Consider the following 27,525-nt stretch of genomic DNA (forward strand, 5'->3'; position numbering starts at 1 on the left):
GACCCGCCCCCCTCTTCTCCTCACCTCCCCCTCTCCTCACCTCCCCCTCTCCCTCACTTCCATCTCCCCTCTATCCCCTCATCTCTACCCCAAAGGAAAATATAGTAGAGACAAGGGAAGATATTTTCATAACACATCTATATCTGTCATATCTATCTATCAATGTCCTATTTATCTGCCAATCTATCAGTCTTTGTGTTTCCATCCATCCATCTAATACACGTAATATATCATCCCCCTTCCTTGCTTAGTTTGTATTTTCATCAAACCTCAAAGTTTTCAACGAGAGGTACAAAAAAAACATGTTTGTTGATGTACCTCAGTGGACTGCCAGCCAAAGATGATGTGACGTCTGGTTTCTGCTACCTGATGGCTGGCTGGAATCTAATTTTGTTACTTCCTCCTTTGAGACCATTACTGTTTTATTTACATTCCAAAACAATTTCTCCTCACTTTGGTAGGCTCAGTGGGGAGTTTAGGCTTTGTTGGAGAAGAGCTGAGTTTATGTGAGTCTCCGAGAGGCTTTGGCGCTTTTGTTCACTGAAATGCCAAGTGTGTCTAAAATGTTCCCGTGTTGCGAGCCGAGGAGGTGAATGATTCCGTCAGGTTGGGCGGTCCATGAAGCGGGGCGGGGCGGGGTCGGGGCGGGGCATATTTCGCTTTTATCGGGAAGATGCCTCTCTCTCTCTCTCTCTCTCTCCCAGCCATACTCAACACTCCCTCTCTTTGTCTTCCTAACAGTACCGCCCAACAAGCCAGAGATCTACAATGCCACGAACCAGCTTGTGACAGGCAAGACGAGCGCTTCCATCATCGGGCCGTACAATGAGGGTGACCAGCTGGATCTCATATGCAAAGTCACAGGAGGTATGGTGTCTGTGTCTGTGTCTGTGTGTAATATTATGTGTTATTGTGTATGTGTCTATGTCTTAAGTTGTTTCTTTGTAAGTGTTTGTGTATTTTTCTGTGTTTGTCTATCTTCTGTGTAGGTTTATTCTGTCTGTGTATGTCTTTCTGTGTCTGTTTATATATCTGTCTATGTCTCTGTGCCTGTCTGTCTGTGTCTGTACCTCACTTCCGTTTTCTGTCAACCCAATAACCTGTGCTTCTCCTCCTCTTCAACCATATCCCTTATCCGTTCTCTCTATCTACCTCTTTATCTCCTCTCACTCTCTCTTATCGGTTCATTCCAGGCTCACTTGATTGCCTCCTCCTCATCTTCTAATTCTTCTTCTTCTTCTTCTTCTTCTTCTTCTTCCTCCTCCTCCTACCCCTATTCCTCTTGCTCTTTTCCTCATTAATCCTTTTTTTTACTATACATTACCTTCCTTTCTTTACCACCCAATTCCTTCTTCATCAAATTACTCTTCATTTATTCCCTCTAGACCCATCTCTCTGATCTCTCTCTCATTTGTATCTCTCTCCATCCCTTCCTTTAGTCCTTTATTTATCTTCCTTTTGTTCCCCCTTTTATTGTTTTATACCATGGCTATTGTTTGGACCCTTATTCAACCTCCTAATAACTCAGACTGGAGGTGCTTGTTTACATACACATTCCTTACTGTGGGTGAACTTGACTCTTCATGCTAGCAACACCCTACACGATCACATTTATATAGGAGGTGTATAGTATGTTTATAAAGTAATGCCCCTCTTATCACATTTCACTGACCATCACAAAAGGACTGTGTATTTTACCTCTTATGGATATCATCATTAGGAAATATTTCTCATTGTAGTAAGATTGTTTTAATGGAGAGTTAAACTGTTTTAGATTTCATGTTTTTAGGGTTTAGCTTTTGTGTCTTATTAGAGGGAAGGGGTGAGGGGTGAATGGGTGGGAGGTGGGAAAGGGGGGGGGAGTATTGGGGTTATTTCTGTAGTATCACTAACTGAATATAAACAGTATTTGTTTATTTTGTATTTTACTTCGATACTGCAAGTTGTTTACTGGGTGTTCATGTGCTGGGAGCTCACTCACTCACTCACTCGCCGCTTATTCACGGACTCACTCACTTGCTTTCTCATTCATGCAATCGCTTACTCGCCCGCTCACTCACCCAGTCACTTGCCCATTCACTCACTCACTCATCTGAGTTACTTGCTGCAACCTACGATGCAGTGTAATATGTTCATTCTGGGACTCGCATAATGACACACACACACACACAGACACATACACACACACACAGAAACATACATACATGCATACACACACATACATAGACACACACACACACACACACACACACACACACATAAACAGGGAACGACCTTTTTTTACTCCTGCATTGATAATTAAAACAATTATTTGTTTACTAATCGCTGTATCATATGTACGCTAATGCGCTCTAATTATAGGTGCACAACTGCTCTCTCTCTCTCTCTCTCTCTCTCTCTCTCTCTCTCGTGAAGATGTTTTTTGTAGGGAAGTGATTTGTTCCGTATAACAGTAAAAGGATTATGGGTCATACAACAGTGAATTATATATGACTGATGGGGGCAAAGACGAACTGGTGTCTTTATATTCGTTATGTCATAGAAAAAACATAAAATTGTAACCATTGACAGTGAAGACTTCCCAAAGCCCTCCCTCCTCTTGTGGCCAGGCGTCTCCTACGTACCCTGGTGTTCTTAGAAGGCTTCCTGCAAAACATATTAATGAACTCGACAAGTTTGAGAAGGAATGCTTACGCCGTTGTGGTGAAGTCAGGTCAAGTCAGGTCAAACTTAAACCATAAAAAAGGTGATCGCTGGAGCAAATTTCCCCGGTTTTGGGCGATTTTTTTTCTTCCTATTTCTGAATCTTACGTAAAACCTGAGGTGGTTTGAGGAGATATTTTGTCGTTTCTGGAGGTGATTTGTCGTTTCTAATTATTTTTGTCGTTATTGGAGGTATGTATTATTTTATGACCATCGTTTTTCATAATATTACTTATATTTTAGTAGTATTTCTTACCTGGTGGTCAGAGTCAGCAGCTGTGAATCGAAATCCCTCCCCGTTAAACCCTTTTTGTGGTATTGGAAACTGTGAATATTAAAGATCTGTTCGGCTCGCTTATAAAGAAAAAAAATCCCAACAGTATTATTCTGGTAAAGGCTTTGATTTCGGGAACGCCTGCCAGTACTTTTAACCATCATAACACAACTTTTACCTCGGTTAATCTAACAAACTCCGTAACCCGAGTTTTGGTTTCGTTAGCAGTGACGAGGAGTGAACACGATGATGCCAGAGAACTCGCGGCTAAAGGTGTATGCTTAGTTCTACCTGAGGCGCGCTTGAGTGACGCCACTTCAGACACTCTCCCACGGCACTAAACGTAAATATTCCATGATTGAGGAGTATTTGAAGATGCTTGATGATGAAACGACGGAGAAACAGAGAAAGATAATATACCGTCTCTTGTCTTTGATGACGAGGACGACACAAGATCTCTCTGGAGTTTATCGTGTCTTTGTGTGGTGTTTACGTCTGAATTTTTACGTTATCCAAACCTGAACATTAACTGAGACTCGTTTCTATTACTCTGAAGGAGGAATATTGCTACTCAAGACACACGCTACTATACAAGGAGGCCGTGGGGGATTTTTTTCTGCTTCTCTGCAGTGAAACATACGATGACAAATCTTATATGCAGGCGTAATTTGGCTCTCGGTGTTTATAAACATTAAATCAGTCATTCTTGTCGTCTTTATAACATTACTCAGTCGTAAAAAAAAGAACTAGTAGCATAATTCATCCGGTGGGGTCGAAGCAGAATACATTACTTACCAACAGTCATAACGTAGGAACAGTATGTCTCGTCGATCACCAATATGATGACCGTAATCACCAGACATAATATAACATTTCTCATTTACTGAAAACGAAACATATTACACCTGAATTTGAGACAGCAACCCAGGACCATTAAGATAAATCGCGGCGACATTACACTCACCCAGTACGGTCCCTGGCGGTGAGTAACGCCTTTTGTTTAATCACAACCTTCATTATTCACTGGAACTCCCGCGTGCTGCCCACTTACAATATTTTGCATAAATGTAAATGGCGTAACTATTCTCATTTGTCTTCCAGAAAAATAAGTTGCAAGTGGAGTTCATACGAGAAATTTTGGGGGTGTTTGTTCCCATCCAGAACGGGAATATAACTTTTTTTCCGGGAGTTTGTGTCGTTTTAAAACAGGAATATATATATATATATATATATATATCTTGATAAAATCACACGGGGAAACAACGGAGCACCTTAGCTTTTGTCTTTATTCAAGACATCTTCAGAGACAGGTGCTCCGTTGTTTCCCCTTTTTCCGGTGTGATTTTATCAAGATTTATCTTATCCACGTTTTCATTGTGGATCTACTGTACATTAACTTAGGTGTTTATTTCTTCATATTTTAGCAGTGAACTATGACCTCCATGTCTCCTACAGCAGTTAAAGCAAAGTATTCCTTGTCCAATTGCCAAATATACTGCCGACAATTTCTGACTTTTCATCATCATTCACGGTAATAAAAATAATTTATATAAATTAAACTTTTCATTGTTTATTTATATATTTCTTCTATGACAGTGCAATTAACCTGTGTTTTTTATACACCTGTCCGTTCATATATTTTACAGAGGAGGAAAATCGTTCAAATTTAGTTTAGTTTCAATTCTATTCATTTCATTATATATATCCCCCCCTTGTTCTTGGGTCATTATACTCCAGGAGGGAAGTGTGACATTAATGGCAGATACTAACTATGAGGAAGTTATTTTGTGTCAGGAATAGGTAATTAATGAGTCTCAGGTGGGGCTTGCTGCTGCTGTCACCTGTACTGGAGATTTAGTTCAGGTGTTTGTTAGTAAGTGTTCAGTTAACCTTGGTATTGCTAATATATCTGAGTCGTTGTTCAGTCTGTTGGGTGTTTTAGCTAGTCTATCAGTCAGTCAGTCATATAGTTTACTAGTCAGTCAGTCAGATGTTTTAGTTAGTTAAGTCATTCGTACTTTTATTGCGAGTCAGTCAAATGTTTTACTCAAGTCAGTCATATGTTTTAATTTGTCTCATATGATCCAGTTAGTCAGTCATAGATTTTAGTCAGTCATACGGTGCAGCTATTCAGTAAATAATAATGGCTCACCAGTAAATAATAATGGCTCACCAGCAAATCATACAAGTTCAGTCAAGTCAGTCAATCGTGTTCTCTCACCTAACCTAACCTAACCTAACCTAACCTAACCATAAGTCACCACCTCTAATGTCTACCCTCTGTAGTTGAATAAAAATCTATTGTTTGTTTTATCAATTCATTCGATGAAAAGAAAACAATTTATTATTTCATCGGTGTAAGCTTACGTGAGGAAAATGGTTTGTGGTGTATTTTTTCAGTCTTGTAAATTTATGAAGGAAAATGGAATGTATAATTTTTTCCGTAGTGTGTGTGTGTGTGTGTGTGTGTGTGTGTGTGTGTGTGTGTGTGTGTGTGTGTGTGTGTGTGTGTGTGTGTGTGTGTGTGTGTCAGCACTAAGTAAGCGTGATTAAAATGGTTTGCGGTGTGTTTTTTTTTTAAATTCTTAAGTTTATGAATAGAGACCAGTCTACTGAGTCTATTCCAGTGCACTAAGTTTATAGAAAGATTACGTTTATGTGTATTCCAGTAGTGCAAATTCACTAGACGAAGAGGCAGGCGACTTGGTGGTGCGTGCTGTTGGTATAAGCATACACAACAAAATTCTCTACCCTCAGTTGCAGGAACATAATGTCAAACAAAATATCCTTTAGTCCTCTCTAGTGGGATAAACCTTGAAACACGACACAGCCTAAATTGGGTTTTTCCTGCGGTCCAAGGTCGAGAGACAAGACAGTTTACCACGTCTTCTCCAGTGTGTGTAAAGTAGTGCCAAGACGAGAGTTTTTTTCAGTCTTTGTTCTTCCTCCAAAATGTGTACGACTGTGACACATATGTTTTTTAGCTTCCCATTGATGTCAGTTTATGGTGCAACATTTTTTATAGAACTTTCCGGAGAAAATAGTGAAAGTGGGTATCATAAGCATGACTTCCTACCTTAGTATTCATAGGCTACACCACACTGTTTATATAAAGCCTTCGGTACACAAGGAACCAGCATGGTCGACACTGCACTTCACGTCAGTTAGATACCATTTTACAGCTGGTTGGGCAGGGAAGGACCCAGAATCGAATCATTGACCCTTTAGGACAGAAGGCGAATGCTGTGTCCACTCGAGCATTACATCCCAAGGGCTCCTACATCTTCGTCTGTTAACTGAGGTCGTATTGGTTACCTCGTGTTGTCGGATAAGCTGGAGAGAAGCACCACCACCACCACTCGGGTGTGAGATGTTTCACTCAGCCTGTGTGTGTGTGTGTGTGTGTGTGTGTGTGTGTTATAACAACGACCCAGGCAGCGGTCTTTGTGTGTGATCCACGAATGTTGCAATACTTGCAAACGTAGCAAGGGGAAATTTCAATTATAACTTCCTTGTATGTTTGAGAGAGAGAGAATGCATACATACATACATACATACATACATACATACATACATACATACATATCTACACACACACACACACACGTGTGTGTGTGTGTGTGTGTGTGTGTTTCCCTGGATAAACATGTGTGTATGTGTGACGCCCCAAACAAGTAGGTGGTGTTTAAAGCCATTGTTAGTGTCGCCAGGCTGACCCACCCCCGCGCCCTGGCCTGACCTTGTCCTAGTTATGACCCAAATTATGTCATTTTGTCCCGGGTCATTATCCAATTAATATTCAAATTTTCATGCATTTGGTGTAATTTGTTATAAGGTATCTTACCGGGCTACATGCACGCTTACATGAAGGCCTGGCTTAATGCACAAATACAAACATGCACACGTATATATTCTGTATACAATGTATACTATACATACGTAATTTCTAGGTATTATTACAGCAAGAGAGGGGCTGGGGGGGTTGGGTGTGAGAGGGAGACAGACAGGCATTTATACATACACTACAGGACATGCAGTATCTATATTAAGGAATTCCGAGACCTTATTTCAACTTGCGAGGAACAAGGAGGTGGAGTGAAACGTGCTCAGAGGACGGAGCCTCTTACAGCGCTGGTTCCTCCGGGGTGTACATCCTTCACTCAGCTTTTTGAGACACCCTGGCGCCCTCACCAGCCGTTTCTAACTGGGGGTGAACCTGCCTGGGTGCCGGCCTCTTAAGATCACGCTCTGACCACCGGCAACACTTAAGTCGTGCTGCAGTTTGTGTTTTTCCCACCGATGTGAAAAACTACACCTGCTCATTCAGCTACACTTTAATTATATGCGGCCGCAGGTAAAGACATATGGCTGCGGGGTTAAGGTATGTCTGGCGGCGAGGTTAAGGTATGTCTGGCGGCGAGGTTAAGGTATGTCTGGCGGCGATATTAAGCTATGTCTGGCAACGTGGTTAAGGTATGGCTGACCGTGTTGGCAAATCTAGCATCACTTAACACAAGCGATGGCTAACCGTTGTACAGCTGGACATAAATGTGTCTTGGTGTTCTGACGGTAAATAGCTTCGTGACGAGTCTATGCAATTTGTAGAGACGAATGGCTGCGTGATACACCTTTGTACTCTGGACGGTAACGACTACTAATCATTCACACCTTCCCACGAATTCATTGCAGGATTTTACACACATACACACACACACACACTTACACACACACACACACACACACACACACACACCAGAATCCTTATTGCTTTTGATTAAGAAAAAATCAAACCCAATTGTTACCTAACCCATATGATATTCAATTTGGTCGCCGGTAGATCATTATATTGAGTACGGAGAAACCCTCGTGTCCAAGAGGTCAAAAAATACTCATAGGTAATAAAAAAAAAAACATCATAAATACAACAGGAATTCCATACACCTACCTTGTTTTATAGCAGTTGTACAACACGCATACACACTCCGTTTACCTTCCACTTTGTTCCTCTTAATTGCGCCTCAGAATCATTCGTTTAATGTGAGTTGTGTTCATTGGGACATGAAGGAAAGTAGTAGAATTTTTTTTTTTTTACTTGAAATGAATCAGGTGTTGTATATTACAGACAGGTAAATGGACTGTTCTGGTGGTTGTTGTTTGTGAATTTATGTACGTCTCTTTGGAAGGTCTTCAAGCATGTGCATTATGTAAGGTCTTCAAGCACGTACACTAGGTAAGGTCTTCAAGCACGTATACTAAGTAAGGTCTTCAAGCACGTACACTAAGTAAGGTCTTCAAGCACGTACACTAAGTAAGATCTTCAAGCACATACATAAAACCACTTCATATAATAGACAACAAGCATAAAGAGCTTCGTCTTGGTGGAAAAACATCGTATATATCTACATAATAAATATTGTTTACCTCAGACTCTCAAGATCTCTGAGGTGTAAACACTTGTGTATATGAATAACTAAACGACTCTTATACAGAAACTCAGATCATTGGCGAGCCCCACACACACACACACACACACACACACGATAAACGCAGCACACTGGGAAGACTCAAAAGCCATTTACAATACAGCAGCTGCCATTAAGAGAAAGACGTTTCATTCCACCCCCTAACCTAACCTAACCAAACCTAAACTAAACTAAACTAAACTAAACTAAACTAAACTAAACTAAACTAATACTAAGCTCATGTCCCCCTGCAGGTCGGCCGGCCCCTCTGATACTGTGGCTGGTGAACGACGAAGTGAGACGGACGGAGGTCGTGGAGGAGGAGGAAGGAATCCTCAGCGCCTCCGTCAGTGTACCAGAGCTCACCCGTAGGCACCTTCACGCCGTGTTCGAGTGTCGCGCCTTCAACTTCAATGGCTCAGATCCTGTTACCTCTACAGTCACCCTCGATATGAACTGTGAGTATTACCTGAGTGTTACTTGAAGTTTGTAGGTTTTGTTGTGTCTCCTGGTTAAATACTGGTCACACTCATTGTCTCGTTCTCTTCGTGTTTGTTACTCGTATGTTATTATTATTATTATTATTATTATTATTATTATTATTATTATTATTATTATTATTATTATTATTATTATTACTGTGGTCTGAACTAGTGTATTGATCAGCACGAAACAGCACTTGGCCCGTCTGTACTGTATATGGATTTGGACTATTTCATGTGAATTAGTCTCCACTTGGAAAACTGTCCCATATCACTTTGTCTCAGCGCACGCAACCAAAGATTTCTCAGAAACTCTACTGTACTCTATCAGCGAAAGGGGTCACAATAGGTACGATCAGATACTGTTTTAGAGGCAATGTAAGGCGTACAGGAGACGTTAATGTCGTGTTTCTAGTGATCTAAACCACCCAGAGATGCACAGCGGCAGTCCCCATGAGCGTGTTTCCTCGCTACACCGCCCAGCTCCCCAAGTACTACCACACTTGTAATGAATTGTGAATGTTATATATCGTTCCCCTCTACACCAGGGCCATTCTGCTGATGCTCCCAGAAGTAAAATATATAAAACTTGACCATAATTCATCGCGATTGAAACCCATGGTGGCGTTACTTTATTTTACGGTCTCATGAAAAATGGAGAACAAAGAAAAAGGCCCCCAAAATTTGGCCTGTAATACACCTTAACGCCAGAGCAGGAATGCCAAAATTCCGTCTTAATAGTGGAGTGATGGCGGTAAGTCACGGCCAGAACACAGCTATTGGCGGCGACTAATGAAATAGGTTGGCCTCGTGCTGGGCTTTTTTTTCAGGATCGAGGTTGATAATTCTCTTACAGGACAAGAGCACCTTACCTCTTGGTTATGGGGAGGAAGGGGAGGGAAGGTGAGAAGAGGAAGGGAGGTGGAAGGACAGGGCAAGGTAATGGGAAAGAAAGGACAAAGGAAAGGGTAAGGAGAGGACCGAGTGTTGAAGATGGTGTTTCAGGGGGTGAGGATAACTACCTTCTTTTAAGGGGGGGAATATGGAGAGCACTGGAGGAATAACAGAAGGAAAGGGCAAGGGAGGGAGGGAAAAAAAGCCCCTTCTGGTCTAGCAAAAGAGGGGAGGAAGAGGGAGAATGGGAGAGGAGGAAAGGAGAGAGGGAGGGCCAGGTAATCATTCTGTGACAGGAGGAACACTGGTGCTGGGAGAGAGGTAATTACCCTGCCTGTAACTTACTGAATGTGAGGGAGGGACTGTCCTTGATGCGCTGGGAGGACGGTGGGGAGGAGGAGGGACGGTGGACGAGGAGGGGACGGAGGAGGAGGGAGGACGGTGGAGGAGGGGGGACGTGGACGAGGAGGAGGAGGAGGAGGAGGAGAAGGGAAGGTGGATGAGGAGGGGACGGAGGGAGGAGGAGGGGGGACGGTGGACGAGGAGGAGGAAGAGGAGGAGGAGGGAAGGTGGACGAGGAGGGGGGACGGAGGAGGAGGGGAGGACGAGGACGAAGAGGGGCAGAGGAACAGAGGACGAGAAGGTGAAGGAGTGACGGAGGAGGAGGAATGGTTGATGAGGAGGAGGGAAGATAGGAGAAAGGGTAACTGATGACTAAACAGAAGAGTAAATAGAAAATACGATAGATTCAGAGAGAGAATGGAATAAAACAAAAGATAGGTATATAGAAAGAAAAAATGAGTAGAATAATACAATGTAAAAATAGACGAAAGAGAGATAGAAACAAAAGAAAGCTAAGGAGTTAAACAATAAGAAGATTTAAAACAAAAGCATATTTCAAAACCATCACCACCCCCACCCCTCCCCCTCTCCACCCTTACTTCCCAAACCCCTCCCACCCCTACCACTCCTTCCCCTCCTCCCACACGTCAAGACAAACACCTCGCTCGCCCAGCATCGTTCGTGTGTTAAATGGAACGCCGCCCCGCCCACGTTATCAAGACAAACTGGTGATCCGTGTCTCTCTGTTATACATTCTATTTAGGTAACTGCAGGTTCTACATTGTCCATGTATACACACACACACACACACACACACACACACACACACACACACCTATACTTATACATGAAGGCAGATTGGGAAAATATATGATACAAATATTGATGTTACAAAGAGGTAGAATTTTTTACCATACAAACATATCACCGCGTCAATGTGTTTGTTGTTGAATTTCCCAAACTGAATTTAGCGTCAGAGCAATCATCAGCTCTAATGGGCCAATAACCATTAGTGCGGACATGACAATTATGTCATGTTTTGAGCCTTGTTCTAACCGCTACAATTTGCCTGTTCAAAGCAATTAGTGCCGGGCTAATCCCACACAACCGTGTTACCTCACCACCCAATCCCCAATCCGTCGTTGTTAGTATTATTACAAGTGTATCACCCTCGTATACCTCCCCCCACTCCAAGCCGCCATTACGGAGGCTGTTGTGGTGGCGGGAGATTAGTGTAAACTCTCACGTTGCACCTGAGACGTTTAGCAAGCGGCTGGTGGGTCAGGTGTGTGGAAACAAACAACGAGCAGTCAAGATGCATCACAAGGGCGTATTTACCTTCTTCTATGATGCTCTCTGTTGTAGTTATGTCTTAGTGGATATCATGTCTGGCTGGACCGTTGATTGGCTGGACTCCTGGCTGGCTGGACCGCTGGCTGGCTGGACCGCTGGCTGGCTGGACCGCTGGCTGGCTGGACCGCTGGCTGGCTGGTTGGGTTGCAGGACGTTTGGTTGTGAAGACTCGGGACCTATGGCTATACATCTTGAACTTAACAGAAAGTATACAGTGGTGGCCCCTTCCTTCCTCTCCTCCAATTTCCCTTCCTCCCTCCTCCTCTCCTCCAATTTTCCTCCCTCCCTCCCTCCATCCCTCCTCCTTCTCCTGCTCCATCCTCCTTCTCTCCCCTCCATCCTTTCCTCTCTTTTCTCTATTTATTTCTCTCCCTCCCTCCCTCCCTCCCTCCCCTCCCTCCCTCTCCCTCCCTCCTCCTCTCCATCCCTCCCTCCCTCCCACTAGAACACAATGTGCACTAATTTAGATGTGGACCACTTCCCGGTGCTGCATACCGTTAGTAGCCCAGTTGATAACGGTACTGTTGTTGCCCCCCCCCCCTCCATTTGTTTTGCTGTCCTGACTGTTACTACTGTTAGGTATGTAAAATTATACACTGTTATTGTTATTGTCAGATACCCTGTTGTTGTTGTTGTTGTCCCGTTATTTTCGTACTGTTGGTTGTAAAAGTTTGATGCTGTTATTGTTGTCAAAGTTCTTGTTGCTTTTGATAGTTCCTGTTGCTTTTGCTAGAGTTCCTGTTGCTTTTGCTTTAGTTCCTGTTGCTTCTGTTGTCAGGCTTTTATTTAGTACTGTTGGATGTGTAAGTTAGATGCTGCTGTCACACCTGTTTGCTGTGTCGGGGGTAATTAACGTGGGAATTACACCTGTTATTCTGTACGTCTTGATGTTCTTGTTCCTCTTATTCATGTTTTTCTTATTCTTGTTGTTGTTCTTCTTCGTTGGTGTTATTATTATTATTATTTTCTTTCCTCTTCTCGCTTTTCTTTATTACTTACTTTTTCTTTATTACTTACTTTTTCTTTCTTTCTTTTTTCTCTTTTTTTTTAGTTCTTCTTTCATTTTATTTCTTTCATTTTCTTCTTAAAGTGTAATTCTATTGGCTCCTCTCTTCTCGGAAAGGAAGAAGCGAATACTGTACTGAGAGAGAGAGAGAGAGAGAGAGAGAGAGAGAGAGAGAGAGAGAGAGAGAGAGAGAGAGAGAGAGAGAGAGGCCTGTACTCAGCTTTCTGTGTGTCTGTCTTTGAAAGAGGGCTGACAGATGGAAAGACAGACAAATAATATATCTGTAGTCAGTGTGTGTGTGTGTGTGTGTGCGTGTGTGTGTGTGTCTTAGGTAAGTTAGGTTAAATCCCATCGCCAATACTGTAGTTTACACTGAATTTTAAGAGTTATGCGCCAGATATATCGGAATATGAACGTACGTAATAAAAAACGTTCCCTCTATAGAAAGTCTTCAGATGCCTCCTTCAGCTCCTTAAGTGTCCTTCAATTTTACGGAATATGAAATACTTTGGACGTGTAATTAGGGATGAGGGGATGGTGGGAGTGGTGTTAATGGGTAAAAATGAAGGCAGGAGAGCCAGGAGGAGGCATAAAGTGGAATGAATGAATGAATGAATGAATGAAACTTAAAGCTGTAGTCCTCGAAGGATTGAAAAAGATTGCCTGAGTGTGCTTGGAGGTTGGTATCCGTGGTCACCAACACGCAGATATAAGCATAAAACTTTGATTGATTGGTGTTAGTTCTGTACTGTCAGTCGTTAGTTATTGTGATTTACGTTTTAGGCTTTGTTAGTCAGCCCAATTCCCGTTGATCTTGGTTGGCTTTCCGGCATAAGAGTGTGTGTGTGTGTGTGTGTGTGTGTGTGTGTGTGTGTGTGTGTGTGTGTTAAACATCAGTCACTCGGTAATATCTTGGGACTTAAGATCATCTGTGTTGGGATGTTTTTCATATATCTCCCCAGTTATGAAGGTCTTTGACCACCCAGTCGTGGAGTAAGTGGCTGACGGCGCCGCCTCACCCATCAGCCTATCTTTCCTCCTCCGTGTGCCTGCACCGTGACCACCACTACCTCCTCCCGGAGACCCCTCACACGGCAATTTCCAGCGACAGGTGCAGCCACGAACTCAAAAACGTCTCAAGCTTGACGCATTGCAGCTTATTTGAGACCTCGAGAAATGCAAATATATCCATTTGGAGATGACTTTAGCCGCGCAGGTCAGGCGGGCGTTCACCTAGAGAGTTGAGATCAAATATTTGATGGGGCGGCTGAGGCTGTGTGTTAGAGTGAGGCGAAGGGGAGGGGGGACCAGCAGTTGCTTTGCTCTAAGTGGGATATCCAGAAAACTCCTGAAGCATAGCATAAGAAATTCCGCCATTAGATTAGTGGCTTTGAGCTCTGCGCTGAATTATTCACTGGTTAAGAGGCCACATTGTCAGTCACTAATTTGGCGGAATTAGCAGAGTGGACCAATTCATTCCTTTACTTTGTTCTCTCCCTCCACGTAAAGAACCTCAGCCGGTGCATTATAGATCACCAAGGTAATGGTGTAATTAACCTGAGTGGGGTTATATGTGTGTGTGTGTGCGCGCGCGTGTGTGTGTTTCCCTCCCTCTTTCTCTCTCTGGTAAGATTCAAGTTTACACTCGACTACCTATTAAGAATTTTTTTTCTGAACCCAAATTACATTGTTCTCTATTAAATGAAAGAAACGACGATTCAGTTTCAAGAAATATAGGAGAAAAAAAATCGTGCTATTTTAGGGACGAGACCAACCAGACTGTGTGTACCTCCGTCTCGCTGAACAGATCGTAGCCAGTGTTCGGGATGTTCTTATCTGATGTACGAACAGAGACCAATTATTGTACGGAAATGATATTACAGGTATTGAATCGTCTGAAGATTAGCTCCATTCAGTTCATCTAACCTGATTACCAAACACCTTAACGTTACCTTCGAGCTTGAGATTAACTCTAGTTAGTGTTAGGTTAAGTTAGGTTAGGTTAAGCTAGCGTTTGGTGTGGTTAAATTAGGTTAGGTTAAGTTAAATTAACCTTTGGGTAGCCTCTCTCTCTCTCTCTCTCTCTCTCTCTCTCTCTCTCTCTCTGTCTCTCTCGGGAAGTAAATTACGAGCTGGTTATTGTCTCGTGAGTAAGTGTCGTATTTATTGACTCCGTATTGACAGTCTGAGTAAACTAGAGTTTGTTCTAATACGTTGTCACTATTTATTGTTTACTTACGACAACTGTTCTTATTCTTAATCTTATTCCTTCTTCGTATTCCTCATCTTCTTTGCTTGTTGTTGTTGTTGTTCTTGTTGTTTTAGTTCTTCTTGTTTTTTCTTGTTTTCTTCTTGTTCCTCTTGTTCTTGTAGTTTTTTTCTTTGTTTTCCTTCTCCTCTTTTCTTCTCATTTCTTCCTTGAACCTTATAAGTGTCTTCAGTTGCACGCCATCTATTTATATTTTACATATGCAAATGTATTGAGTAAATTATTCTAATACTAATATGACGGAGAAGAAACTGGAGAAACGGTCAGACACTTTTGACAGGTTTGAAAGTCTGTCCCATGCATATGACAGTCATTTAGAGGCGGTTTGGATACAGTACACTGAATACTAAGTGTCAGTTTACAAGAAGGTAGTGTGGGTGTCAGTGCACCCAATCGTCTTTACTTCCTTAACTAAACCCAGGTACATAATCACAGCTGGGTCGAATGGGGGTCCTACAGTCATTAACTAACAACCCTCAGGACAGAAAGTTTAAAAAATAAAAGTAAATGCACAAATTAATGACAAGTATCCATTCCCCACTTACCGCCCAGTCGACTCCCCCCATGAGAACGTGCAGTTGGCAGCAGCGAAAATGAACTAACATAATATTTCATCATCTGTGGACCATGTCTTGTTGAGAACTATTTACTGCATCACTTGACCAACTTTGGGTTAAATTGGTTACACTAAAGCTGAGTTATGGCTTCCTGTTAAAAACTTCACGTTGATCTTGGTGACTCACGTGAACCAAGTCGAGGAAAACACCTTTGATTGATGAGACACTTGGATGAGCACGTTGTCACATCCTCTCTAAGATATTACCAATTAGATTCAACAAGTCTATAAACCTATACAGCCATACTTAATATCATAAAAGTTAAGCACATTTACTCACTGACCTCAGAATCTTAAACAATTTAGGGGGTCAGAGGTCATTTTCAAGGTCATGGTTCAGGTTTACGTCAAATTTACTGCCAGAAATGGAATTGGGGCAGAAAACAAAGCGAGAATGTGTTTTCCTCACCATCAACACGACTTGAGATTCCCAGCCCGGGATGGCGCCTGAGTATCACACAGGATTATCGTCTCTTGTGCAGTTCTCACCCTCAGCAGGACAATTATCGAATGGTTTTAATTAGACTCTCGGGGAAACTCTTAACACCATCACTGACTCCTAACAACTAGAAATCGAGGGCGTTAATGGTGATTCTCTGAAGGCCAGGCGGCGCCCCCTCCTATCACCTCCTAAAATTAAGAGAATGGTAGGAACAGCGATTGGAACCTGACACGCTTGGGGGGAGGGAATAGGATTGGGAATCAGGGATACGCATGGCTAATACACGTCTTACAACTCAGCCTGATTAAAGAATCCCCCAGAATGAGATTTTTAACTCAGGAAACACGATCTTGCCGCTAGTCCCCCTTCCTCTCCCTTGCCCCTCCCCTCCATCCCCTCCCCCCCCCCACCCCTCTCCCCCAACGAGAAGAAACTAGGAATGTTACGAGGCCTCATCACGAGATCTCGATATTACCACAGGAGATTAAGGCGAGCAATTTTGAGGTTCTGTTTTATGGGAAATATATGCGCCAGGACCATCATCGTTGTCAGGGTGAAGTAAACAAGCCGACTTGACTCCCTCGTGGAATCATCTTTAAATTTACACATACGATCAGATAACCTTTCCTCTATCATCGTCTCCATCACTCAAACGCCTTCCCATCCTAGTGACTGATATTTTGAAGGTGAGGTTTATCCCTACCTAGTATTTGTGCGCGGTCTAAACAAAACAAAAATATTTAATAATTTGTGTTCAGGGTCGGTTAGAGGAGGTTAGGAGACGACACGGGAATAGAATTCAATTTGTCGTGGGATATAACTCAAGTAAATACAAAAAACACGAGATTCTGGCCTCATAGACTCTGCTCTGTGTCACTGTCATTATATAGTCTGGGGAGGTTATGGCTCGGCTTCACGTGACAAAGAAATTTTCGCTATGCAGGGAGGATCGGATCAGTCGTTTGAGTCTAACTGTAGCGAGAACAGGGAAAACAGGGGATAGATAGATAGATAGATAGATAGATAGATAGATAGATAGATGTATGAGCAGACAGACAGATGACTATAAAAGAAAAGAATCCTTTAAACCTTTTGAAAATTTATGTTCTTGAGTAATAATGAAGGAAAAGAAATAGTCTCCTTTAAATGACAGGTTAACGAAGTACAGTTTCTCGTTCTACCTTATTGTACCCCCTCCCCCCCCCCTAAAAAAAACTAAATACGATACTGGATGAGAGATTAATATTAATAATAAATGAACAGGTACAGAATACTTTGATTAGTGTTTTGTTAATCTCAGGTAATTCCCTTTTAGTCACAGGTGGGATTAAATGAATGTACTGAATGTTGAAACTACGGCGCTGATCACGGTGTATGTGGATTAACTCTCTCTCTCTCTCTCTCTCTCTCTCTCTCTCTCTCTCTCTCTCTCTCCTTTAACTCATCCGTCTTCCCCTCATCTGATTTGTTCTCCCTCTCGTCTCTCCATCCTTCCCTTCATCCCCCCTCTTATATGAGGGAGGGGGCCTCATATACCTTCTCCCTATCCTCTCTCATACCCACATACTCCCTTCCTCCCACCTCATACCCTCCCGATCTCTACCCCTCCCTCACCCACCTCCTTCCTCACCCACCTCCTCCCTCACCCACCTCCTTCCTCTTTGCACAGTGCTCTCAACTCAGCCATCTTCCTTCCTTCCTTCCTTCCTTCCCCTTTTATCTCGCCATCCCTCTCGCTCTTTCTAACCTAACTCACTTCTCTTACTTTTTCCCTCTATCGAATTTCCCATCTTCTTCACATACCTCATCCCTCTCGCCTGTCTCCCTCTCACCTGTCTCCCTCTCACCTGTCTCCCTCTCACCTGTCTCCCTCTCACCTGTCTCCCTCTCACCTATCTTCCTCTCACCTGCCTCCTCCTCTCTCACCCTCTCCCTTTCTTACAACCCTCCTTCTCCTCCTCCCTCTTCCTCCTCCCCCCTCCTTCCTCTTCCTCCTCCTCCTCCCTACTTCTTCCTCCACCCTCGCACTGCACCCTCCACTCCCCCCGCCCCCTTAGCGAGAAAGGTCACAGCTGGTTCTCCCATTACAATTATAAGGCAGGAAATACCAGCTGGTCAGAGGTAAGAGGAGAGGATACCTGGCCAGTAATTACAGGTAGGAAGACGACACACACACACAAGAACACAAGAAGTATGTGTAAAAGTGCAGCAAGGTGTATAAAGTGTATTAATGGTATGGTATTGTCTACACCTTGGTTGTGTATATTTTTTTTTTTGTGTGTGTGTGTGTAGGTGTATAGGTGTGTATTTTTATTTCATATTGTATGGAGATGTATAGAAGAGTCGGGTAGGGTGTAGTTATATTTCCTAACGTATGAATGTTTATTTTGTATTATATTTTGTGAGGGTGTTTGCAAGGGACTTTCTTTTCTTTACGCTTCAGTAATAGACAAATTTGCCATTAAAATCAACTCTTAATGCCCCGTTAGATTATTTATAGATTTGAAATAAATTAAACGTCAGGGTTCTCATTTGATTATGTATCCCCCGAAAAAAAAATCAGAGTAAATTGGGTTTTATTATCTCATTTGACTATTTATTGTTTGTAGTCAGACAATCTAAAATTAAATTGACTTTTATTACCTTATTTGATTATTTAAGTATTATCTTTTTTTCGAGTATAATTTAATTTATTTTTCACTCAAATGTTTTCTAAATATTTCGACACTCGTTTGATTATTTAGTCACGGACACTATTCACTCAAATTACATAATAAATTCTTCAGTATGAAATGGTGTCACCTTGAAGCTAAGATATATAGCGAACTAAATCAAATGAAAGTTGAGTTAAAACCTTAAAATTTGTTAATTATCCAATAGAGTCGAGCTGGACTTGAAATATTTGGCTTAAAAAAAATCAAAATGAGAGTCCCACCGGATCTGAATATTTTGGCTAAGTGATCAAATTAGTGTCTAGTTAAATCTAAAATATGTGATACGTGTCTAAAAATATTATGGTTAAGTCGACCCTTCGTTTGATGATCCGTTCTCAGAAACCTTACAGTACTAAAGTGAGTTAAGAAACGTACCTTAGTATAATTTTTCTCTCTCTCTCTCTTTATTTCTCTCTCTCTCTCTCCTCTCTCTCTCCTCTCTCTCTCCTCTCTCTCTCCTCTCTCTCTCTCTCTCTCACCATTAATTAACAGCAGGTCCCGGAAAGTGGAAAACTTTTTAGCTTCTTTTGAACATTTTTGGGACAATTTTTGGCGAAAATCGTTGAGCGGGTAAATTAACAAGATGTTTTTTTTTTTCTCGGATGGAAGAAAGAGGTGTTGGATGGTGATGGGGTGTTGGGGGTGGGTGTTGGTGGGGGTAGGAGGTGGGTGAAGGAGGTGGCGGATGATGATGGGAAGAGATGTATCGGATGATGATTATGGTGGTGAGGGAAGGGAGAGATAATAGTGGGGGTTAAAAAATTATTAAGATTAGTGGAGGTGTAGCGTGTAATGGTAACGGTGGAGATTGTGTTGGGGGTTTGATGGTGGTGGTAGGTGGTGATGGGGGAGGAGGGAGAGAAAGAGTAATTAGTGTCCTACTTACCAACAATGCTACAGTAAATATCACCCACGTTTTCTATTGCCAGTCTGACCAATTCCCGTTTTCTACACTACAATTAACCTTGAAGACAATACAAGAGAGGAGGAGGGGAAACTATCGCGAGAATGGCCATTAGCGAGGGGGTAGAGAATCTGCAACAAGATTTTTTTTCCTTTTATCTTTTTTCTTTTTTTATTCCTTTCTCTTCGTTGATTTCTGAATATTGACAAATTCTTCCAAGGGACTAAGGGAATTTTTTTCTGTGGGGGGACAGAGATGTAAAATGCTTAGAGAATTACGAGAAGTAATTAGAGTTACGATTCTTAATGGGTCGTAAGGAATATATTTTTACCTTCTTGCTGTAGTGAAAATACGATTAAAAATGGCGTGGATTTTGTACGAAGGCTCATTTATCTTCAGTGAGGAAGGAAATTTTCACCTACAAGTATTTAGAATCAGGATTAAAGATTATCAAGGAGCAAGAACACACACACACACACACACACACACACACACACACACACACACACACACTTACTTACATACATCACTGGTGCATAAATATAAACAGCTGTATACACTCGTTACCCCTTTAATCTACACAGCCTCACACGCCAGCACACTGACATACACTTGGAACACACACTCGTAAAATTATGCACAGCTGTGAGCACATCCTTCACAAAATATTCTCCACCGAAAAGTTAAGAAACAAGAAGATACGTGTCGGCGTGTATGCTTACAGACTCACATGGAAACAGTCATAAGATACGCACACGTGTACAACTTTTAAAAGAAACGAGAAGGCTAACTTAGGGCCACTTCTTTCTTTCTTTCTTTCTTTCTTTGTCTTTCTTTGTCTTTCTTTCTTTGTCTTTCTTTCTTTGTCTTTCTTTCTTTCTTTCTTTCTTTCTTTGGTTCGAAAACTACCAGATTCTATATAATAAACTTTCGTCTTTGCCTCACAACACACACGTAGTCTAATGGTTGACTTAAAATACCTGTAAGGATTCACTGGTATATCTTACACTAGATATACCACAAACTGATAGTAAGATACCACTGGGCAACAAATTTTAGCGAAATATCTATCTTAATTTTTTATTGTTTATTTATGTTTTTCAGTGTACGTTGATTCCCAAAATGACGTTACTTTCTTATGGTATCAAAATGTCATCTCGAATCAAAATCACAAACTCATCCATCACTGCTTCGTCCCCTCGCCACTTGATATTTTTTCTCTATGGTTTGTGGATACCCTGATGGACACACCTGACTGTAATGTGAGATTAATTAAACCAGGGGTCGTAATGTCAGTGATATAGGCTGCGGCGACCCTCTGTGACCCCTAATTTGGGAACATATATGGCTCTCGTTAACATGATCGCTTAAACGTTTGTTGGTCATTTAAAAACTTTGAACGTTTGTCTGTCACGATGTAGAACTGTAGACCTTGAGAGAGAGAGAGAGAGAGAGAGAGAGAGAGAGAGAGAGAGAGAGAGAGAGAGAGAGAGGTGGTAACAAGATTGGGTGGTCGCTTGGTAACAGCCACGGCATCAATATAATTACGTATCCTCACTGCTCTACATAAGGAACTAGTCTTCTGTTAGCTATCGACTGCTGACAATTGTTACTATAAGCACCTAAAAGATCTAGTGGTGTGTGTGTGTATGTATGTATGTACTATGTATGTACAGTATGTATGTATGTATGTATACATTGAAATGAATCCTTAATTCCACAGAGTTACAAACGAACCTTCAACAACAAATTAAAAAGATAACTAGTCCATCAGATGAACCTGTGGTCCACCGCCCCCAGTGTTCGAGAGGCTCACATCCCGAGGACAAATTCCCTCCTTTGGTTATAACAGTTTAAGCCTCGTCAAAATATGCCTCAGGAGCCTTATCATCGGCTGAAAATTGAAGTTTCTTAAGTTTTAAAAAGTCATACATCATAGTCTATAATAACTCGGCGTGTGGTGCTGAAAGTGCCGAGGGAGGAAATAAATCTGTAGAGTAGTAATTTGAGAGGAGTAGGAGGAGGAGTAGGCTATGTTTATCGTGTCCGGTGATTGCGTGTTCCCAGCGACACGTGAGATTAATGCCCCTTTTTACGTTGACACACTGCTTGCTGGTAATAACCTTGTTTGGTGTCCTCTGCCGTATTAAACCTAACAAAAATTTAACACCTCATTAAATTTTATCCTGATAAATGTGAATAATTATGAAAGATTAATAAATGCCCGTAAAGTAAGGTTAATATAATGGTAATAAATATGTTTCACGGCTCACTTGTCACTGCGGTCTAACTCAGGTTTCCACGCGAGAGACTCTGATAGCAAAGGAAGGCCTCGGTTGGTAGTACATAGTTTAGAAAATAGTCTAACAAAAGATGAGGTTTAAGCCCCCCCCTCCCTCCTTCCCTTTCTCCTCTCCTTCTCTACCCCCTTAACCCCTATCCACACTCTCGCCCCGACCAGATCTCACCTCTCCCATTTCCCTCTCCACTCATCTCCTCCCCTCCATCCCCACCTAAGATATAAATACATAATATTATCGCAAAAAATGTATAATAAAAATGTAAATAATATACCCAACAATATTACCAACTTAGCATCAAGCAGACGATATAAGTATCTTCTTGTGTATATAATAATCTCTAACTATATTCTTCATTTTCTTGTATATTTAATGATTTATTTTGTATGAGCTGTATTTTTCTATGTTTTATTTGGGTTTGATAAAATATTAGAGAAAAAAATACTAATTTCGCACAGAAACATTTAACGGTTCATCATGTATTTTCTGTAGTATTTTATCGCTGTAGCGACGAAAAAAATCCCACGATAGTTAGAAAAAAAATATATTATAAAATCCCGCTTTGGTCATTGAAATAGTTGAAAATGTGTTGCGTTTTTTTTTCATTAACATGTTGCAAACCATAAATAAAAATAAGAGCATATATGATACAGGTTTTTATATATATTCAAGTAATATTCCCTAATCATAGTTTTAATTTTATTCTTCATTTTAATGTGTTTAAGATTTTTTACCTCTGAATTCTGTCTAAACGCAACTGGACAATTTTTTGATTAAACGGAGCCAATTCCATCAAAACTTTCGGAAGATAGAAACTGTTATCTTTAAAATATTACTATAATCTAGGGTTACAAATTCGTCCACCTGAACCGTCCGAGAGACCATAAACAATTTAGGTATAAAATGTCAAAAACCGATTAAGTTTAGGTCAAGACGGTAATTTTTTCTCTCGGAGATTCTGTTATATTCTGGGTGTTTTCTGTTACTTGACACCTGACCTAACCTAACCTAACCTACAAAATTAATAAAAAAAAAGACATTCTCTCAAGGATATTTGGTGTTATTAGACGTTTGAAAGGAAGAGTAATGTAACTTAGCTCTTAAATTCATGGGTTTCCAGAATACACATGACAGTTCACCAAAAAAAAATAATAACAATAAGGAATACAATATCGCTACAATTTCACATACTTCACGTTGCAGAGTTAATGCTTAAAAAATATTGCATTCAATTCATATGCAGTTGAATATGTAGCCATTTGCAGTGAGTGATGTTCACATACCCTAGTGCGGACTTCTGACACGGAGGGAGGAATTGTGTGACAGTAGAAGGGAAGTGAGGGAGGGGGAGAGAGAGGGTGAGTAAGGGAGGAGAGGGTAAGGGAAAGTGGGCAGGTAGGGAGTGAGGGACGTTTCAGAATAACATCCAGGATACACAGTGTGGAATATTGCCAAGCCAAAAGGCAATTGTTAAAATGTTAGAGACACCAGAACTCTCGTGTACCAGAGAGAACTGTATGTTGGACCGTCTCTCTCTTTTTTTGCTATTTTTTTTACTCGATGTTTAGGAGAAAGAAATATATTGACATGTGGAGAAGACACTGGGATATTGTGTAGACTTTTAAACGCTTAGTTGAAGTAGACGTGATGGGAGGTTGAAGTTGAGTGAGACTTTACACCTGGAATGAAAAAATAAGAGATTTGATATCGGTACAGAAGATGTAAACACTGCCACGAATAGGAAGAATGAGTAAAGGTAGATAACTAGACGCCCATTGAGACAGACAGACACCATATCTCACTTCAGACAAAAAAAATCATAGAAAAAAAAATAAAAATAAAATTATATCCCAAATTCCTCGACTCTGGACCGAGCCGATTATATACAAAATATGGTAATTTTTTTTCACGTCGTTATAAAGGTTATGAACGGGTAAGACTGAAGTGTATACACAGTTCAAAGGAAGGTGAAGAGTCATAAATAGATGAATCACAGTGAAACGACGTTATATCAGGAATCAGACCGACAGGAGGAAAGCATGTTAGCGAGCGGCGAGGGGAAGGTGGAATTAAATCACCTGGGAGCGCGGACGATACCTTATTAGGGGAATGGCGACCGTACGAGTGTACCGGGAGTGTAAAGGTAGAGAGGGGGTGGTAGATCCTGGGGGATGTTGTGGTGAAGAGGAGGGAAGCAAATGAGGAGAAGTGGATGTAAGGTAGGTGTGTGGGGGGGGGGGAAGACGTTTATAGTGTGGCTTGAGTCCTAAAAATCATTAAAGCTTTGGACTTCTGAACTGACTCTTAAATATGAAAAAAAAACTATGAATTACATACACATATATATGGGTCACGTACACCTATATATATATCCGAGACACGTAAATTTTTGGGGCACATATAATAATATAGCGGGATGGAGGCGAGCCAGGTGAGGTACAGAAACCGGTGTTGTCGGACCAGCTGAGGGGCAGTCCATTAATTAAACTGACCATGTTGTGTACCTACCGCCAGTCTGGAGTATGTTGAGGCAAGTTGACATCCACTGAACTTCACGTTATGAAATTATATCAACTGTTGGGTTAAATTATTTTTTACACCATGACAAGTTAGTCCCATACAGCTACCTAGTTAAGTGTATAGAAACAGCGCAGTTAACACTAAGATTATGGTACACTAGGAGACAATATGGCCACTCCTTCACTCGACCGACTTCCTTTCCTAAACTATAGTCAGGGTCCTGTTCACAAATGAGTCGACTGGGGGTTCCTCGGGTGCGAGTTAGTGACCCTCTAGAGCAGTAATCGAGTGCTGTACCCTTCCCTGTCACTATATATATATATATATGTAAATGATTAATTACCTGAGGGAATGACTGGAACTCACTTATACCTGGATGACTCCTGTCTCTACGTGAATTTTTTCCTTAAAGTTTAAGTCTTTTCTCTAACACCAGCCTTAATCTTATGTGATTCCTCTTAAATATAAAATCTCTGTTGCCTTAAAAAGAAACTAACATTTTGCTAAACAGGGATATATTTTTTTTTCTTTTTTAATTGTTATAGCTTGATGAAAATTAGTTCTTGTGGTAGAATTGGTTCTGTTTCATTTAATTATTCCTTAAGTGAGTTAGGTTACGTTAGGTTACGTTTGGTAAGATAAGGCTTTTTCTAGGAAGCCACTAACACACACACACACACACACACACACACACACAAGGTAAACAAAACACCATCATCGACGGGCGAGGTTTGGGAGGACAACAAGAGGAAAGGAAGAAAGAGAACAACCTCGACTTTCCCTCACTATTGTATTATGGGAAATCAATACTGAGAAAAAGATGAGGAAAGAGTGAGAGCAATGAGGAGTATACATCACGGCACCAACTTCACCACCGCGCCGTCAGGAGAGAGAGGGTCAAATGGACCTACTGGTGGGGGCTCTACCTTCACAAATATACGCAACTCGAAACAATAACAATTCTTTGCTCATTGACACCTACCGAGTTGTTTACATGATGGGGTGGACAGGAGAGGCTGGGATAGGGGGAGGAGGTGAGGATGGGGTGTGGAAGGAGAGGGAGAGAGATCAGGGGGGATGAGGCAAAGTACTCAGGAATGCGGTGGGGATTGGGGGAGGTAGAGAAGCTTGAGAGAGAGAGAGAGAGAGAGACAGAGTGAGAGACAGAGAGAGAGACAGAGAGGTAGAGAAGCTTGAGAGAGAGACAGAGAGAGACCAAAGATAAACAAGACCAGACAATCAGTGAAGGTGATGTATGCACCTGGTCACTGCAGGTAAACAAAACAAACAGGTGAACGAACTTGGACAATGTTGCTTACCAAACTCGACTCAGACGTCCACAATATAAACACACACACACACGTCACTACAACAACAACAACAATGATGTTTCTCTCCCGTTCGGAAACCCATTTAGGATGACATTTCCAGTGATAATATGAAAGACATCGGGCGAGCACACACACACACACACACACACACACACACAGTTTTAACGCTATTTCTATCGTTATGTTTGAGTGTTCTAGCTTCCGTGAGCTGGTTAGTGGCATTAGGGGAGGAAATACTCTCTCTCTCTCTCTCTCTCTCTCTCTCTCTCTCTCTCTCTCTCTCTCAAATCCCATTCCCTATTTACCTTTTTTACCTGTTGTTCATTCTCTTGTCTCTCATTTTCTTAGTCTTCTCTCTTCCTTAATCCTCTCTCTTCCCCTTCATCTCTGGGTAATAACGTCGACTGCTCATTATGTATATATTTCCCCTCCCTCATTTTATTTCCACTTTCCTTCCATCAATATTTGTGTTTATTTTGATATTTATAAACATTTTGTAAACATTCCATTAATTTATTTTCATTATTGACATTATTCATATAGTCGTTTATTTATACATTATTTATTTATCTCTGTTAATATTAATTACTTTAATGACTCCTCCGTACATCTTTCTATTTTTTTAGTCTAGATAGGATTAATATTCCCCTTCAACCTCGGCAGGAAACTAACCAGAGAGGGAGAGAAAAAGTCCCTCACCATCCCCCCTTATCCCCCTCCTTTCCCCCTCCTCCTCTTCCCCTCCTCCCCCCCCCTAAAATACACACAATGGTTTTAAAGTCCTCCAATGGTTCCCTCTGGTGTATACCCTAATGGAGCAATTACCTTAATTAGGTTGTGATTATAGCAAGAGCTGGGAATTTAATTTTAAGGAAAGTTAAATATTAATGGTGAAGAGAGTAGCTGTATCCCTTGAGATGATGATGATGATGATGATGATGATGATGATGTGTGGCTGTTGATGATGATGATGTTTGGATGATGATGATGATGATGATGATGATGATTTAAGATTCCCAAGTAAATACAAAACTAAAGATGGAAATTTACTTACTAAGAGATTAACTGTTACTAAGTGAGATTTGTTGTTGTGAGGGATTGTGGTTGTGGTTGTTGTTGTTGTTGTTGTTGTTGTCGTCAGAAGTTGTAAGAGAATGTTGAGTGTTATTTCATGAGACTTTATTGTTCTTGATGTAGGGAGTTTCTGTTGTAGAAGAACATTGGTCGTTACTTCTACACGAATGATGTAGGAGTGTTGTAGACATTATTGCTATCGTAGACTGTTAAGAGACTGTGGAGACCTAGTTAAGAAGCTCGTGTTGTTAAATAAAGTGATTGTTGTTAAAGACACTAGTGATTGTTTTAATAGAATTGTTTTTATTTTTTTTTTAAGATTTTGCCTGATATTATGTGATTGTAATTTACTAAGAGGCTGACGTTGTTAAATTAATTATAACTATCAATAAGAAAATAAATTATTGTTTTGGGTTAAAGTTTTCTTGTGATAATGTGAGGTGTTATTTATTTATTTTTATTTTATTTATTTTATTTGTTTTCCTCAAGGACGGGGAAGCTATTGTCGTGTACCAGAAATGTCCCCATAATTTAACTCGTTGTGTTTTAGGTGCAGGTAGACGGATGTTCAGATATTGCATTCTAAGTGTGTGTGTGTGTGTGTGTGTGTGTCATGCTTGGAAATAGTACTAATTAACATGTTACGCGTACGCCATACCATCATTGTGAGGGTGGCGTTAAGTGGGTATACTGAGTGTGTCTTGCTAAGTGCGTGTACTGAATGTATGCGTGTCGTTAAGTACGTTTAGAAATCTATTGTGAATACCTCGTCAATTTCTCCGATCGTTTGTACTCTTTGGATACGTGATACAATGAATTAATAAACTATGGTAATCAAG

The 27,525-nt window shown here is 41.2% G+C and overlaps 1 protein-coding gene across 1 annotated transcript in view; it reads left to right on the top strand.

Moving 5' to 3' along the window:
* Positions 1-27,525, top strand: part of LOC121863189 (nephrin-like) — a 188,678-nt gene that overhangs the window by 73,214 nt on the left and 87,939 nt on the right. Inside the window, exons 3-4 of the mRNA XM_042361669.1 lie at positions 742-867; positions 8,694-8,897. Of these exons, the coding sequence (XP_042217603.1) occupies positions 742-867; positions 8,694-8,897 (330 nt within the window). The remainder of the gene's footprint in view (positions 1-741; positions 868-8,693; positions 8,898-27,525) is intronic.

The sequence above is a fragment of the Homarus americanus genome, unplaced genomic scaffold, assembly GCF_018991925.1.
Source record: "Homarus americanus isolate GMGI-L3 unplaced genomic scaffold, GMGI_Hamer_2.0 scaffold34507, whole genome shotgun sequence".
Lineage (NCBI taxonomy): Eukaryota > Metazoa > Arthropoda > Malacostraca > Decapoda > Nephropidae > Homarus > Homarus americanus.